We start from the raw sequence: 16,391 nt of genomic DNA on the forward strand, positions 1-16,391 counted from the left end.
CGTTAAAGAAATAGATATTCCTGTTCATCTTCTGTAGTGATCTGTGAGGGAAACTTAAAACGCATCACAGGAGGATCTATACATATGTATGTATACACTGTATATTTTACGTTATCGAGCTAATTCACTTCCTTCAAAGAGTTCGACAAGAGGATCGATGCCACTCTCATGTCTTTGTATTAAATGTGGAGCCGCTGCAAGGACGTGGTTAGCTTAGCTTACAGCTAGCCCAGCTCTCTTCAAAGGTCGACCCTGTGCTTTATCTGAAGTTTATGTTAGCTTAGTAGCATTTACAGCTTAGCGTGCTTTTCGCACAGAACCACACACATGTATTTGTAACATTTCTGTTTGTGTAAAGCGTTTAAAGAACAAGGAACGGCCTGTTGATTAGTGAGACGAGGTGCTGTTACGTGTTTCTTTTAAGCTAGCTTTTCACCCTTTCTTACGTTCTTCATGCTAGGCCAAGCTAGTCGCCGCCAGACTCCAGCTTTATATTTAACTGAAAGACATGACAGTGGTATCAAGGTTTTGTGTCTAATTCTCTGACGGAACAACGCAATGGCATAGAAACGCATATAAAAGACTTTGTTTCGTATACATTGATAACCTATGTTACCTTCAGAAATGAATGTACAAACAGTAGACAACTAGAGTCCTTGAGATTTTATTTTACAGAAAAGCAACAATGTGTAAACATGGTAAAGCTAACATTGGATACAAAATGTTTCCCTTTCTACAGCGCGGCTCGCTTTGTACGAATACAAGATGGAGAACAGACTGTTACCGTGAACTCGTAATCTCCCTCTTGGCATTTCTGCGGTGCTTCAGTACATCTTCAAAACATGTTTTAAACGCACAGCATACCTGGGGAGAGCATATCGGTTTTTAGTGTAGGTGAAACATGCACCCTACACTTCCACCTACAAAAAGTTTGCCTCACGCGTGTTCTCTTCATTTCGCCAGGTTTTGCATTCCATTAAAGCTACTGGGATTTAGTTTGCCTGCAGCGCAGAAAACGACCTTTGGTTTCCACAAATCCACTAGCCGTTTCTCTCACTTTTCTCCATTTAGATTCATGCCACACTGGAGTGCGAATTTAGAAGAAAAGCCAATTAATCCTGCTGCATTGTTTTTTTGTAATTCAGCTGATCTCTCTGTCTCACTCTATTTCTCTTTCTCTTCCTCTCTCTCTCTCTCTCTCCACAGTTCTCTCCTGCCGGGGACCTGATCTTCGAGGTGTACCTGGAAAAGAAAGAGCCAGAGAACTGCTGTTTAATCAAGGTATACGAGGATGGTGTGTCTGAGTTGATGTGTACTTTCTGCTGGCATGTGGGCATGTGGGTTTTGTGTGTATGCCTGCTGTTCCCGCAGGTCCTTTTGGTGGTGAGGTGAAATAAGAAAGAGGGAGGGAGAGATGGAGTGTGGGATGAAGGTGGGGTAGACTGAGAGGTGGAGAGGTTGATGGAATAGGGCTGAGACATTTGTGGTTTAACCTGATGGGATTACCGCCCCAGAAATAAATCAAAAGCGAACTAATCAAAGAAACGTCTGATTTAATTGTGTGAGTAATTGCATTTTACAAGGCACGCAGGCCGCTGTAGGGTTTCGGACTCCTTTCTCAGGTCGGCGGCAGCGGCGGAATAGGGACGGGGTTAAAGAGGAGCGTTCAGCAGCACAGTTTGACTTCAATACTTCCACTTTCTCTCTGTGGAGTTAAGTAGCACATTTGCTTTGTTCAGTCCTGTACAGGTACGCCTGATAACGTGACAAAGAAGCAAGGATGTAATCAGTGCACCACCGTGTCAGAAACCTGTGCAGTTAGTGTTACATGCAAAATATCGAGTGGCTGTTCAAAGGGAGAGACGGTTGAAGGCTACGATATCGATCCGGGGAGCTTATGATCTGAGCTTTTATATGCAGGAGGTGTTTACTTTGTTGGATTGTTTCTCCTTTTACTTGTTCGGTTGTCGGCCCCGGTGTGCTTTTACCCGTTTGTTGTGTTTGCGGTAGGTCTCTCCCAGCATGCGGTCCACGGAGCTCGCGGAAACTGCGCTGAGTATGAGGAACGTCACCTTTGCTGCCGACGACTCCTGGACCACGTTTGAAGTCATTGAGAATGGAGAGTTAGGTACGCTATGTTCAATAGTCCCCTCTCACCTCGTGGTACTTTATTTAAATCACAAAGCATCGTGAAAACGCTGCATTCCAGTCAGTGGTGCGTGATTATCTCCAACATTCAAAACCCTGGTAACAATTTAAATAATAATGAAATGATAATGACAGAAATAATTCCTAGCTCCTATTCCTATTTTTCTTTTTTCTTTAATTCCATTATTGAAATTTTCATTTAATTTAATTGAAGCTGAATTAATTACATGAAGTATTGCTTTAATAGAGTACTAGTCATGCTGAAGCCTTAGACATTGCACAGGTGCCTCCTCAATCTGCTTAAACCATGCAAAGTCATGCAGTTTTATTAGCACTGAAAGTGGAATTCATTTTAAAAGGCAACATGTGTTTCTTTATACCACTGAGGGAAAAAAAAAAAAAAAAAAAGCTCTTCACTAACTAGCACTTCTTGGAATCCAAGCATTTTATTTCAATAAACCAGAAGAGCATCTTAAGTGACACATACTACAGTCCTTATTGTTAGGTGGGTCAAGAAGTCATTTATTGTGTAATTGAAGCGCTGGACTCACAAAGGCTCGACGCATTTGATTGTTTCTATACACTTGTCTCTTTGAAAATGATTGCCCCTGCAATTATTGTCCGTAGTTCTGTCGCAATATCAGCGTTTACGCAAAGTTAAACTGTATTTTTATACAAATTATAGAGTATACTTGCACTCGTGAAAGACCCCCGTTAATTTTAAACACAATGAATGCCCTTGTCAAGTAGTACAAGTACCTGTTGAGTGATTACAACTGAATAAAGTTGTTGCTTGTCAGCCGTTTGAAAGGATTTTGGAATAAAATATAGAACTTTATTTAATAAGTTAAATCAAAAGTTACCCTTCTGTCAAATTCCACATCTCATAGTCATAAAACTGTCATCTACAGTTTTCTGACATTATATGGCTGGTAACTAGTTACATGTACTCAAGTAGCTTTTTTGAGTAAATTGTACTTATCAAAGTAGTTTTAATTCAGCATACTTTTTACTCTCACTTAAGTAGATTTTTAGAGAAAAAACATGACTGTTACTTCTTAACTTTTTGATGCAGTTGAGAAAGCTCTTCTGACATTGGAGAGCCGTGCCTACAGCGAGTGTGTCCGTTGTGTTAATGCTGATATGTCTAATAACGCATATGATGCTTTGAAACTACCGCCGCTCCTGCTTTCTGTCGTAAAGTAAGCATTCAAATGGTGTTGGATTTGACTAGCCATGCTTTGTGTAGACAGAAACAGACGCGCTGCTTTTATTTGCACGTGGACATATCTGTTGTCATGTTTCAGCAACAGACTGCGCCGGTGCCAGCGATGAAGTGAACACACACATTTAATAGGCAACTAAAAATGAAACATCACGGCACTTTTCTCCTAATTGGCCTCAGTGAGTCATCTGACGTGAGACGTCTTCAGAGAGATAAGCGACTGATGTGTCCACTTCTCTAATCTGACTGTCTTGATGCGATTGGAGAGACTGTGACATGTTTACTGGAGCGATCAAAGTTTAAGGACGCTGTAACATGTTGACAGTCTTTTTTTTTTTATTTACTTTTTGAAATGGCAGACACGGTCTATTGTGCGCATGCACACGTTTTGTCAATTCATGATAATAGTACAGGAGACAAACGCATGTATTTCATTGAAGTTACTTGCTGGCTGAAAGGTAGCAGTACTTTTACTCGAGTACAGTTTCTAGCTACCCTACCCACTTCTGCCGATTGGTGATTAATGTGACGCATCACCATTTAAAATGGCTGCCTTTATCATGGCCGTACGCAAAGATCACACTCACTCTCGTCCGAGGACCTCGTGATTAGAGGATTCTGTTATCTCTCTAATGAACAAGTGTCCGCGAACGCCGAGAAATTAGCCAAGCATCGTCGGTTTGATGATATGCACATTAATTAATCATCTTTAACGTCCTATGTCATGAGTTACCTTCATCTTCCTTGCATGATTGACCCGGGGAGCTGACCCACCTCATCTTGCATTAACATGCACTGTTGGCACCCCCGTGCCCCGCATTTGATCACCGCGCGGGAGGCGGCGAGCAAAGGGGGAGTCAAAGTTGAGCTCCGTCGTGAAGATGCTTAGCTGGCGGTCCCCGTGCACTTTTCACAAGTTCAATGAGAGTTTACGCCGCTCTCTTATGTTTGTTTTCCTCCTCGCAAAGTTCCAGAGGACGCGCCGTCCTCTTCTAAAAAGTGAAGGTGCGTTGAATACCGAATGCATTTGCTGACGGTTCAGCATATTTTCCATGCCAAGACAATATGTCTGTGGACGAGTAAACAGTCGAGCTGTTTTGAAAGGCGTTAGCGTGACAGGTTCTGCTCATAAGACCACAAAGAAGGGAGGGGAAGTGCGTTAATTAACCATTTTTGGAGGATAGCTACAGATAAACACTGTTATCGAGGACAATAGGCGGAAAAAGGGGAGCTAATATTTGTTGGGAAATGAGGAACTAATTCCATGGCCTGGGTCTGCAGAGATTGCAGAGAGGAGATAAGCCCACCATTATGAATAAGTTATGCCGTTGTGGCTCTTTTTACCTCCTTCGGTTATGAAAAATGGGTGTGTGGAGATGGAGGCATCAGAGCAGGGGTGGTGGTACACAAATTATCTACGTTTTGAGTTTTTTTTTTTTTTTTTTTTTTTTTCGGCTGATAGCATGTACCCTGTTCACCAATTAGGAAGAGATAATAGGTCTATTTTGCACATGAGTGTGTTTTTATAATCAGGTCCTGATATGCTGGAGATAATTTAAACTGCTCTGTGATGAAAATGGGTAGAACAACAACATAATTCCGTTATTTGGTTAACTAGAAATTGTCATGGCTTTAATGGTGTGAGGCTGTGATTTGGTTTCTTGCATTTATAATTCATGAGAAGACAGAATTCCTTTTTGTTCTTGGCGGTTGACTTTTTTTGGCCCATGACTGCGTTCTACCTGCTCTTCATTGCCCTCCCTCCTGACCTGTGGCCTTTTTATTTTTCAACAGAGCGGCCGTTGCACCACAATGAGAAGATTCTTGAACAGGTGCTGGAGTGGAGTTCTCTGGACTGCCCTAGGTCTGCTTTTCTTGTTATAAAGAAGTTCACGGGGGCCAAAGGAGTGTCTGATGGGAAAGGTACAGCAAGATATTGATGGCAGAAAACCATTAAGGTCTTACCTATTAATGCAAATGTTCATAGAGTACGCATTTTGATATTTTTGTCTTTTCTTTTCTTTTCAATAAAAGTTAATCTGTCTTGTTTTTAATTGGTTTAGTCTATACCGGTATATCTCAACTAACTTGTACTTATGAAGTTGTCAAGTAACTGAAATAAATATTCAATTAAAATGATGTACATATTGACTCAACTGTAACACCTGAATAGTATTATAGAATGTAGATGTTGTAGCAAAAGAGCTGAGACATTTTAATAGTCAGATAAATGTAATCGATAAACCATTGAAATAGTGCGCTAAAAGTAATGGATAAACAGTTATAATAAAATTGACGTAGATCAAGACATTGATAGATAACCGGCGAATCGTTACAGCACCAGTTGATCGACTCGTGCGTCCATTGAGGGCTGAAAGAATATTTTCCTCTTTAATGAACTTTCATTGTGTTTTTACATCAGACCAAAGACAGTTGATAAAAGGAGACTATCTGAAGTTCAGCGATGGATCCTCCAAACTGCTGTCGGGGCACAAATTCCAGGATAAATACGTCGTGCTGCGCGCCGACACGCTGCTGCTCTACAGAGATATCAAAGTAAGAACGCTTTTATTTTCAGCCTAATCTTCTGCCACATCAACTGTCAACACGTGTTTGTTTTCCGGGCCAACACGGATCGCTTTGTGTCACGGGGGGGTATTGAAAAGGTTGTCAAACTAAAATATGTTAGCGTCTACATACCTGCAACTACATAGACCAAGCTCCTCCCAAAGTGTCTCCGCTTCATCTCCCCGGCGACGATGTCCGTCTCAGGGTTCCAAATCTTTGAATTAAGTAGGAAAATGAAACGTACTGATGGCAGCGGACTTCCTTCTCTATTTTGAAAAAGAGGAAGAATACAGCGAGTGCTTCACAGAGGACCAGCCGGCCCCAGTTCCCTGGAGGCCTTCTTTTTTTCTTTTTTTCTTTTTTTCTCAGCACATTTCTGCAGTTGAAACATGGGATTCGTAAAGGAGTGTGAAGAAGTGTAAATAATTGATGGAGGTGCAGTAATTCTGGCAGAATGGCGGAGGGAAAATGGTGAGGGGTGATGCTGTGTGTGTGTGTGTGTGTGTGTGCGTGTGTGTGTGTGTGTGTGTGTGTGTGTGTGTGTGTGTGTGTGTGTGTGTGTGTGTGTGTGTGTGTGTGTGTGTGTGTGTGTGTGTGTGTGTGTGTGTGTGTGTGTGTTGGGGGGGGTGGTGCTTTCACTGAAAGCTTTTTTAAATATCAACTTGCACAAGTGGCTAATTACTGTGTAAATGCTAAGGAAATTAGGAGGGTTTCTGAAAATGAATTGATATTCTTTGGCCTCTACTATTACTGCCAGGTCTGTATTTAGCACGGATTAAGTTGGATGGAACAGGGAATGGGTGGTGGGTTGTGATGTGTAGGTGTCAAAGGCAAACTTTGATTCTGTTCGCTTTGTTCTCCTCCACTTTGTTCTTTGTTGCTCGGAAGAAGAGGCGTGCTGGTAATGACTCAAATTGATTGTCGTGTTTTGATGCTCCACGGATAGTTTGTTGGCATTTTATTTCACTTTGGTCTATTTAGTTGAGCGCAGCAAACCGAAAGAAATTAAGACACCGGCACACACCAGGATACTGATTTAGACGCTGTGTTATTGACAAATTACATTTAAGAACAAGAAAGAGAGAAACGCACGTTTCAGCATGTTGCTTCATCAGGTTGGGTTTGGGCTCGATTGCCATCAGGTGTGCCTTTAATCATGTGGCGCTGATTAGCCAAGAATCACTCACCCGCCTCTACAGCAAACCACTGCAAAAGTAAACAATAATAGGCAGTAGCATCTGGATATAAATATACATGAATACATTTCAAGATACAAAACAAGAGTACAACGGAGTAGATCTTTCCATACGGCACCATAAACATTACCAGAAGGTGCCACAGATATGATCAATTCATGATAAGGTACCAACAAACGAATGGCCCAGACAATTAATATGAATCAAGAAGTATCATAGTGTACAATATATTAAAGATGCATGTCAAAAAAAATGGTAGAAAATAATGTATTAGAAGAAGGTACTATACAAAAAAACACCACAATACAAGTTAATACATTACAAAAGTAGAAGTTTAACCCATGTGGCTCCAAGGAGTTCATATCTCCAATATGCGATATCATAATAACTGATTCATAATATCGCCGCCCACGGAGTTCAGAGTGACTTCCTCAATACCTATGATTTAAGGGGAGGCAGCAGAACCATGATTTCTTCCCTTTTAGTGCCTCACAATAGAATAATCCATGTTTTTATGTCTGATAGGTCCTTTATGTTCAGCTATTCTTGGCTTAACATTTCACTCAGTTTGACCTATGAATATGAAATATGAAGCCCCGTGGACACGTCGGCATAATAATGACACGTGCCGTACGATTGATAAACTCTCTAATTGTATACTTTGAGTGGGAAACTCTTTAGTATCGTACGTTGTTTGAGCAATGTGTTCCTCTACCACCTCTGTGAGAGAGACGGAAGTAAAGCAAAGCCGTGCATGAGGTTTCTTCACTTTGTTTTGTTTTTTTGTTCTTCTTCGCAGGGCACTAAAGCAGAGAAAGTAATCCAACTCCGCTCTGTGAAATGTTACCTTGGCCTGAAGAAAAAGCTGAAACCTCCAACCAGGTAAACTGCACTCTATCTTGATACATGCATGATACGTCTCTAGTGTCTGTTCCTCACTCCACCCGTAATCAGAAAGCACAGCACATGAGTGACAAAGGGATTCAAATCTCTGGTAGATTCACTGAGACTATGGAAATGTACCATTTTCCATAGTCTCAGTTTCAGTCACGCGTCTTAAAAGAAACAGGTAAACATAATATTTTTGGAAACTTCAAATATACTCTCTTATATTACATAAAAGATAGTTATAAAGAAGAAGAAGGTGGTGAATAACAGTGTCAGCTGAACATTAAGGTTGCCGACTTTTAAAAAGTCTCTTTAAATGCTAAAAAAAGGTCTGATTAGCTTGTTTTGTAATGCTACGCCATCCGCTGAGGAAGACCATGCTATGTGGCTGAAAGCTATTGAAAAAAGCTAGTAAGTGGACAGTTCTTTTTTCATAGCACGCTCCTGTATCCAAGGTTCGCATTGAGCATCCACATTCAAAAGTATTATTGTCGTATCATGCGAAGGAGTCGTCAAAAGTAAAATACACGTTTGTTTGTGCTTTGACAAGGTTCCTCCAGTAAATACATAAAAACAATCTAAAATGTAATACGTGGTGATTGGCAGCTTCAGACGATCAGAGGACTGCATCCAGTATAATACCTGGAAAAATGTGAATTCAGTCTCATCGCTTGCTTTTTTTGAAGCTCCTTTTTAAAGTGCAGTTCATGAGAATTTATTCATTTGCTGCAATTTGATTTATTCCCTCAGTGAAATTGTTTTCATTGTCGTATAGATATCACGGAAATGTGGATGATGGCTTCGTCTCTCTCTCTCTCTCTCTCTCTCTCTCTCTCTCTCTCTCTCTCTCTCTCTCTCTCTCTCTCTCTCTCTCTCTCTCTGCAAGCAGCCAATAAAACAACGAAGCCACAAATTTTACACCTGCTTCTCCCGGACGATAAATCCCAACCCCTCTGCCACAGTGGTTAATCAACAATTACGAGCCGGTTTTAATAGTCATTTGTATACATTTCCACCCCTTCCTTGCATATCTTTTTGGTGCAGTAAATATCGAACGAGACTATTTTCCTGTAATTTTTTTCCCCCGGTGGAAAAACATGGCGTGGCTGCATAATGATTGCGGTCAAACGTGACTCATTAGAGCCAAAACAACTGCTGCGCTCTTAGCGAATCCACCCCTCTGTTATTAAGATGAACTAGTGATTATTTAGCGCTGCTACTGTCTTTGTCTGTGTGTAAACAATTTGTCCCCGAAGATATATCGCCCTTTCTCTTCCCTCAAAGGCTACCGTCACCGGGAGATACCCAAGCCACTCCTGACCCCCGTCCTATTTTTCACTGTAATGAAATTGATTAAATGTAATTGCATTTTAACAAATACAAATCATTCGGCGCGTGGAAAACATCGCCGCCGCTGTTTTATTTTAACGACCTCCTATTATTATAATTTACGACGCATGCCAAACCCATTCGGCGGTTGGTGTTGGTCAAGCACAGAGGAAAAGTTTTTGAGAAGCCAAACCCTATATTTCACATTACCCAATTCTAATTCCTCATAATTTTCCCCCCATGTCGGAAATTTGGAGTCTGGGGAAGCGTGAAAAATGAGTCCAGCAAGCGATTGTCTGCATTACGCCGTCCTTCAGGGTAGGGAAAGTGGATAAGAGAGCAAGAGTGGGAGATGAAGCGAGAGGGAGGGAGGGAGGGGACGGAGGGGAGCGGATGATACAGCGCGGTATCATAGATATACTGTTGAGTGGGCTTTGGGAGAAGTGTTACGGTGAATAAAGAAATAAAGACAGAGTGCTGAGGAGAATGCAGAGAGTCATGGTGAGAGGGTTCGGAGAGGCAGTGCTCCAGTACCTCATTAGGCAGAGGTCTCTCTGTGAGCGGCCGACTGCGGGGTTTCGGATCGGCCGCCTTAACTCGCAGGAGTGGTGCTCCAGGCTCGCCGGCGCTCCATCTCTGCCCCCTCTTTCGCTTTGTTCTGCCTCCACTTTTCTCCGCTCCTGTTCAGCCACAGCTGCGAAAGGTTTCAGGGAAGGTGTATTCTCCAGGAAGGTGATCTTTTAACCGTACACTACCTCTGCGCAGGTTAATTCCCCTTTAAACATACATAAACGTGTGTGTGTGTGTGTGTGTGTGTGTGTGTGTGTGTGTGTGTGTGTGTGTGTGTGTGTGTGTGTGTGTGTGTGTGTGTGTGTGTGTGTGTGTACACATTCAAGCTGAGACACATCTGAGTTTAGGTCCCAGCATCATGCAATGAATTCACACGTGAGCATTAAACATACAGCAGACGTTACGCATATCTAATATCTATAAGTAATTGTGGTTTAAGGCGAATAGCAGCACACTTTGCATAAACATGTGGGCTGGAACTCCACTGACTGATTTAATTAATTCCATTGTGTAGCATCCTGCAGTTGTAGTGAACTCTTTGCATTTTATTTGAAAAGGTTTTGATCTTAAACAGTCTCTCAACAACTTTTTTTCTTTTTTCTTTTCTGGTGTTGAATACTTTGGCATTCCTCTCGCAAAAACATGTTTTTTTAACCTCTGTCTTCGAATGGAGCTGCGCACACAGGACAAGATTCAGTTTTGCAGACGCACAATCTGACCCGTGTGCTTTTTTTTTTTTTCCCGTTTAACAGCTGGGGCTTCACGGTCTACACTGATAAACAACAATGGTGAGTGCCGCGCAGAAGGTCTCCAATTCAATAATTGATGGGTTTGACTTTTACCCTTTCCACTTAAAGTATCTCCAAAGCAAAAGGGGGTCAAGTGACAGGGAGTTAGGAAGTTGAATTTAAAGCACTAAACGTCCAAGTGGATTAGTAATGGGACCGTCAGCGCTATTAAATATATATTAATGATGATCGCATGGTGAGATGCTGCTGTCTGGTCCACTCGTAGGAAGTGAAACGATGATTGTTTCGCTCTTTAAAACAAAATCAATCTCTATCTGTAGCTTCCTCGTAAACCGTTATTTGCTGCCTTTCAAATTGACAATTGTCATTTCTTTACAAATGCTACTATAGTAGCTAGTATCACAACATTTATGATGTCAGTATAAACGTACTATTTTTAAAGTTATTTATCTGAACCGTTACGAGAAGAAACCAACTGATGATAGTTTGAAAGGTTAAGATATCTGATTTATTTGAGGGATTGCCGTGTGTGTTTAGTGCTTATTACCCAATGTTAGCATTTAACAGCAACACTAACGCAGTGAACATGGTTCAGGTTATTTATAACATCCATGTTAGGATTGTATTCAACCTCACAGAGCTGCTGTAGGCTTGAATGCAGCCATTTTTTGACCATGTGACATCTTTAAGGCTGCTTTTTTTTTTAACATGGAACGCTTTACGAACCTCAATAGGTGACAGTTATCATTTAAACCATCATCCAGCACTAATCGCCAATACCCACGCGGAGTCACGTGGAACTGTGACTCACCAAATCCAGTCACCTGGTTCAAGTGAGTGTGAAAATAACGAGGTGGAAATGAGTGACTTGTGCGACTGGGCTTTCCCTCCTCAGGTATTTCTGCTGCGAGACGAAGGAGGCGCAGGTCAGCTGGGTGACCGACATCGTCAGGACGACGGTAAGACGCCGCGCAACGGGGATGTTGGAATAAGAGTGAGGAATGCACTCGTGCAGACGCTCGATGAAGCAGCAGAGCATGCGTTGACTCTGGGATTTGAAGTATTGTTTTTGTCTTTTCCCGAAACCCTGTTTTTCCCCTGTTACTGCAAACCAAAAATACCCGTGAATGTGACACGCGCACATTGCGGCGAGATCCTCCTTTTGGATGAAAAATACACTCGATTACGACCGGAATAAATCATATTTTACAATCCATATCTCTGAACGAGGAGATACGATAAATCATATTTCCCCCCCCCCCCAATCATCCACTTCCATTGTGCCGTTAGTCAGATGAGATACATAAACAGGGAGAGGACAGTAAAGTTTTCGAGGTCACTCAGCACTAACATAAATCATTTTATGTGGAAAAGCTGTGAGAATAAGGTCAAGGCGACTGTAACAATCACATTGTGGTACTTAGCCCCCAGATACAGCTAAGTGTTGTCGCTGTCAGTCGCTGACACAGCACATATGACATAAATAATGCAAGGCAAAGCAAACACGGGGGGAGAGAGCAGCTACGAATGTGTCATATTTTTGTATTTTTCTCTCTCATATTCGTCCCGAACGACTCGGTGAAATCGCCGTCTTGTTCCCTCATTAGACTAAATATGTCTGTTCTGCTCAATTCCAAGCGAACGGCTATAACTTCGACATCCTCCTAAACTGAAAGATCTCACCGTCTTTAGACTTCCGCCGCTCCGTATCGTACGCTCGGCACAATCAATCGGCATTAGCCCTCTGCTCGGCTTCCTTTTTATGGGAACCCGCCTGCAGCACGGTGTTGTTTATCACGGGTGCTTACAGTAAAAAGCCTTTTAGTGCCTTAGTTTGGGTTGGCAAGTAAAAAGGGCAACGTTGTCGGGGAGAGATTGATCTAAAGGGGAAGCCAATTTTTTTTTTTTTTTTTTTTTTTGTCTGTTGTTTCTAAGTGTTTCCAGGTGTTTATTTCACTGGGCTCAGTGACTTTTCTGTGCTCTTTGCAGAAGCTCTCAGCTTTACAACGACTAAATCTATAGCAGACTGGAGCCGGCTAAAAATATTAGGATTCTCCTCCCAAATCCGCTAAATATCAGGATTGTCAGCTCCCATCACCGGGGCTTGTGGGAAGGACACGGGACTTGCGGGAAGGGCAGAGAGAGAGAGAGAGAGAGAGAGAGAGAGAGAGAGAGAGAGAGAGAGAGAGAGAGAGAGAGAGAGAGAGAGAGAGAGAGAGAGAGAGAGCAGATGAGAAAGTAGACAGAGAGCACTTCAGCGTTCTTGATTTCCTTTCTCTTACCTGTTAGCGAACATTGTGCTCCAGACAGTTTCCATAGCAACTGCCGATGAAGGACCTCGTTTCGAAGCAAGGTGGAACGGCTTGTGGTGGTGGTGAGGGTGTAAAGGTCCAAGGACAGGTCCTAGCAGTGATGAAATACACATTTCTCTTCTTTTTTAAAAAAAAAAGGGAGACAGTTCTATAGGTCTCGGGGTCGCAGTGATATAAAAAGGAGAAGTTGTTCAGGAGAAAGTTTAGCCAGAGATCAAAACACAGTCGCACAGGATCGTCTCCCTCATGTCTACAGAAGCCTGAGGTAGTCCAGTCAATGTATATCCTATACATTGATACCAACTCTATCATGTCTTCTTTCTTTAAAGTCATTTTGTTGTCATGATGAAGGAAATGTTTATAGAAGTGTGGAGTTACCTTTTACTTTGACATCTGTCGAAGCCAAGCACAAACAAAGGGAGAATAAAGGTAACGGATGAACATGAACTATCTTTGCTGCCCACAATGAATCACTGCCAAAAAAAAGATTGTTTTTTTTTGGGGGGGGTGGGGGGGGGGGGGTTATTACCATACTTGTGTACTCTGCTGTTGGCTGTGTGTGTGTGTGTGTGTGTGTGTGTGTCTTCAGCACGGTTTCTGACTTCTGTTCAAAGGCGGGTAACTCAAAAGAGGCGCCGTATCTCAAACCCTCCAAAGGGGCAGCAGTGACCGAAGGCCAGAAGGTCACACACAACCGCACCACCGGCAAACAGGTGAGCAATCAATGACGAAGCGAACCGCACACGCTGGTCATATACCGGGAATGTTGAAATCGGGATTAGACAATGCAGTCTGTTCAATTGTAAACACGTTTTCCCCGTATAATTGCTTCCTTTTGTCTTTTGGTTGCTGACAGTTTTTTCTGCTGCATTCATGTAAAACATTTCATATATTCAAAACATTTATTTTCCTATGTACATGACGTGACACATGTGGGTTTAGGGGGCTCCTGTAGTCCGTAGTTGACTTTCAATCCATTGCCATTCATCTTTATTGGTCACGTTTGCCCACAGCTGACAACCAACAGGATGTCTGTTGTCGACGGCAACCCACCGTCCACCACTCTCCCCCACAGGACGAACATCACGGCCAACTTCGGCAATCACAGAGACTTGCTCAAGGCCCCAGAAGTCCCGCACAAAAGAACCTCCGTGGATGCCGGCCAGCCTCGACGCCTCGCGTCCCCGTCCCCGTCCAGACACTCGCAGACCCTGGCTTTGCCCGTCCCCCCTCAGGGTGGCTGCAAGACCCTCGGCAGGAGACCTGTTCTGGGCGGGGAGAGTATGATGCCTCCTAATCTGATGAACGAACTTAACTCGGTGCTGAGCAAGAACAGTCGCGGCGCCAAGAGCAACGATTGACGGGAAGTCAGGAGAAAGAGAGGTACTCAGAACGGTGAGACAAAACATTCCAGGGTTGAGGACAGAGGAGAAGGATGCGGAGACGGGAGAAAGAACACGCGATGCAGATGGAACCAAAGTAAGTTGCATTCATGAGGGGCGTTGCATAGCCTGAAGACTGCTTCTGAACTTGGATATGGGGGGGGGGGTGCCGATACTCACGGGGATGTGGAAAACAGGTGCAGGAGACATCGGAGGTCACGCAGACCTCAGCTGGACATGGCGCTGACCCAAGCACTACAAAGCGTGATTTATATGCCGCTCTTCTGAAACCCGGAGAATGCTACCAAAGCTACGTTCGGCTGTCAAAGCCCAGACGTTTCCAGAAATGCTCCAAAGTGCTTGCTTCATGCGTTTACGTCTGCAGTGACTCTGAAAATGCTGTTTTGACGACATCTGGAAAAAAAAAAAACGTTGTAATTATTTGAATCCTTATAAGGTGGAGTTTATCTCGATGGAAGCACTTTCGCCGTAGAAGTTATAAACAGCATTCCCTATGTTCAGAATTAAAAGGGACGGGGTCCTCTATTACCACATAGAGTTACAATACTAAAGAAAATGATGCCTGCATATCAAATTCAAGAGGGGAATATGTTTAGGGACATCCAGCCATCAATGGTGGCTAATAGGCATGGTATGCCACATTGGTATTGGTATTATTTGTTTAAAAAAAAAACATCCGTTGTATTGCTACCTAGCAGTGTTTTTAATTAAGCACCACTTTAAACTGTGCACCGGCTGCCACCAAATGTAATTTCAATGCGCAGTATAAATATCGGCTACTGAACATTGAAAATAGCTGAAACATGCTACTTTACCTGACATTTTCGTGCACGTTTCACTTAATGTTCAGTGTTTTTGTACAGTGACAAAATAATTGACGCTGACCGTTCAGCTGACGTCCCTCAGCGTTAGCTTGTTTTACATGTTTATTGTAAAAAAAAAAGAAGAAAAAATAGCGTGAGTAAATACAATTTCTTACAAAAGTTTAGATTTCTGGTTATTGTTCAGTTAAAATGGTCTATGAGTTCCACAGAATTGTTTTTTTTTGTTTTTTTTACCAGACGTATATTTTTTGTTACCCATAACAACTTTGTCGTTTAACCAACATTAACTGTATTCAAATTGTCATATAAATACAAGTACATACATGAAAGTTGACCTCAGCATTTTGAGCATCTTAGGGTTCAACGTCTCGCATCATATTCATATGTTCATATTTTTCCGTTTGATGGTTTCTGTTAATACTTAGAGGCCATACATGCTTTCATACGCAGCATTCATTATTGACTCTCACTCATCCTGGTGATAAATTGAGGATAAATACTGTGCTCTGTATGTTTCTTTTCTTTCATTGCCAAAAGCTCTGGCTAAACATGTTTCCTGTGTTCCCACAGAAATGCAGATGGTGGGAACAATGGAGACTGGTAGAGGTGTGCGATTGTGTATCAGAATGAGAGACGCACACAGGAAATTGCTTTTCGAGAAATTGCCCTTTTTTTTGTACTTTGATTGCACAGCAATGAAACTACAAATACAGCCAGATCCATCAGATAATTACAGTTGGGTACAAATAAAATACCGCATGAAGCAAAGCTATCAAGATAATATGAGAATGAAAGCTTCAGTGTTAAATGATAATTACCGTCATTGCTTTCAGGTTTATTATGCATCATGATTGGAATTTTTTCTCTTTTTTTTCTGTTCACTTACAAAGAGCTCTTTATCTGTGTTTTATTTCTATTTTTGTATTGCATCTGCTCACTGAGGTTTGTATACTACAGTCGTTTGGTCATTTGTTACCGGGTAAATCTGCACAGTATCGATGGGGATTTTATTGTCCATTATATAGATTTCTTTCTGTGCACGCTGTTGTGTTCTATGAACATGTCTGCGAGATTTAATAGACAAGAGCCCTGGAAGCAACTTAAGCCCCGTTGTGGATTTAAACACGAAAAAAAAACAAAAAAAAACCCATCTTCCATCTTTGACTTATTTATATATAA

General features: G+C 42.2%; 1 protein-coding gene across 3 annotated transcripts in view; it reads left to right on the top strand.

The window, feature by feature from the left end:
• Window positions 1-15,714, top strand: part of arap2 (ArfGAP with RhoGAP domain, ankyrin repeat and PH domain 2) — a 102,212-nt gene extending 86,498 nt beyond the window's left edge. For all 3 annotated transcript variants that reach the window (XM_068713346.1, XM_068713345.1, XM_068713344.1), the window contains 9 exons: window positions 1,207-1,281; window positions 2,011-2,128; window positions 5,168-5,296; window positions 5,796-5,929; window positions 7,937-8,019; window positions 10,677-10,712; window positions 11,569-11,632; window positions 13,600-13,698; window positions 13,999-15,714. In XM_068713346.1, the coding sequence (XP_068569447.1) occupies window positions 1,207-1,281; window positions 2,011-2,128; window positions 5,168-5,296; window positions 5,796-5,929; window positions 7,937-8,019; window positions 10,677-10,712; window positions 11,569-11,632; window positions 13,600-13,698; window positions 13,999-14,346 (1,086 nt within the window). In that variant the 3' untranslated portion in view covers window positions 14,347-15,714. The remainder of the gene's footprint in view (window positions 1-1,206; window positions 1,282-2,010; window positions 2,129-5,167; window positions 5,297-5,795; window positions 5,930-7,936; window positions 8,020-10,676; window positions 10,713-11,568; window positions 11,633-13,599; window positions 13,699-13,998) is intronic.
• The last annotated feature ends 677 nt before the right edge of the window (window positions 15,715-16,391 follow it).

This window comes from Cebidichthys violaceus, unplaced genomic scaffold, assembly GCF_023349555.1.
Source record: "Cebidichthys violaceus isolate CVI_PGR_0920_01 unplaced genomic scaffold, fCebVio1.0.p SCAF_19, whole genome shotgun sequence".
NCBI lineage: Eukaryota > Metazoa > Chordata > Actinopteri > Perciformes > Stichaeidae > Cebidichthys > Cebidichthys violaceus.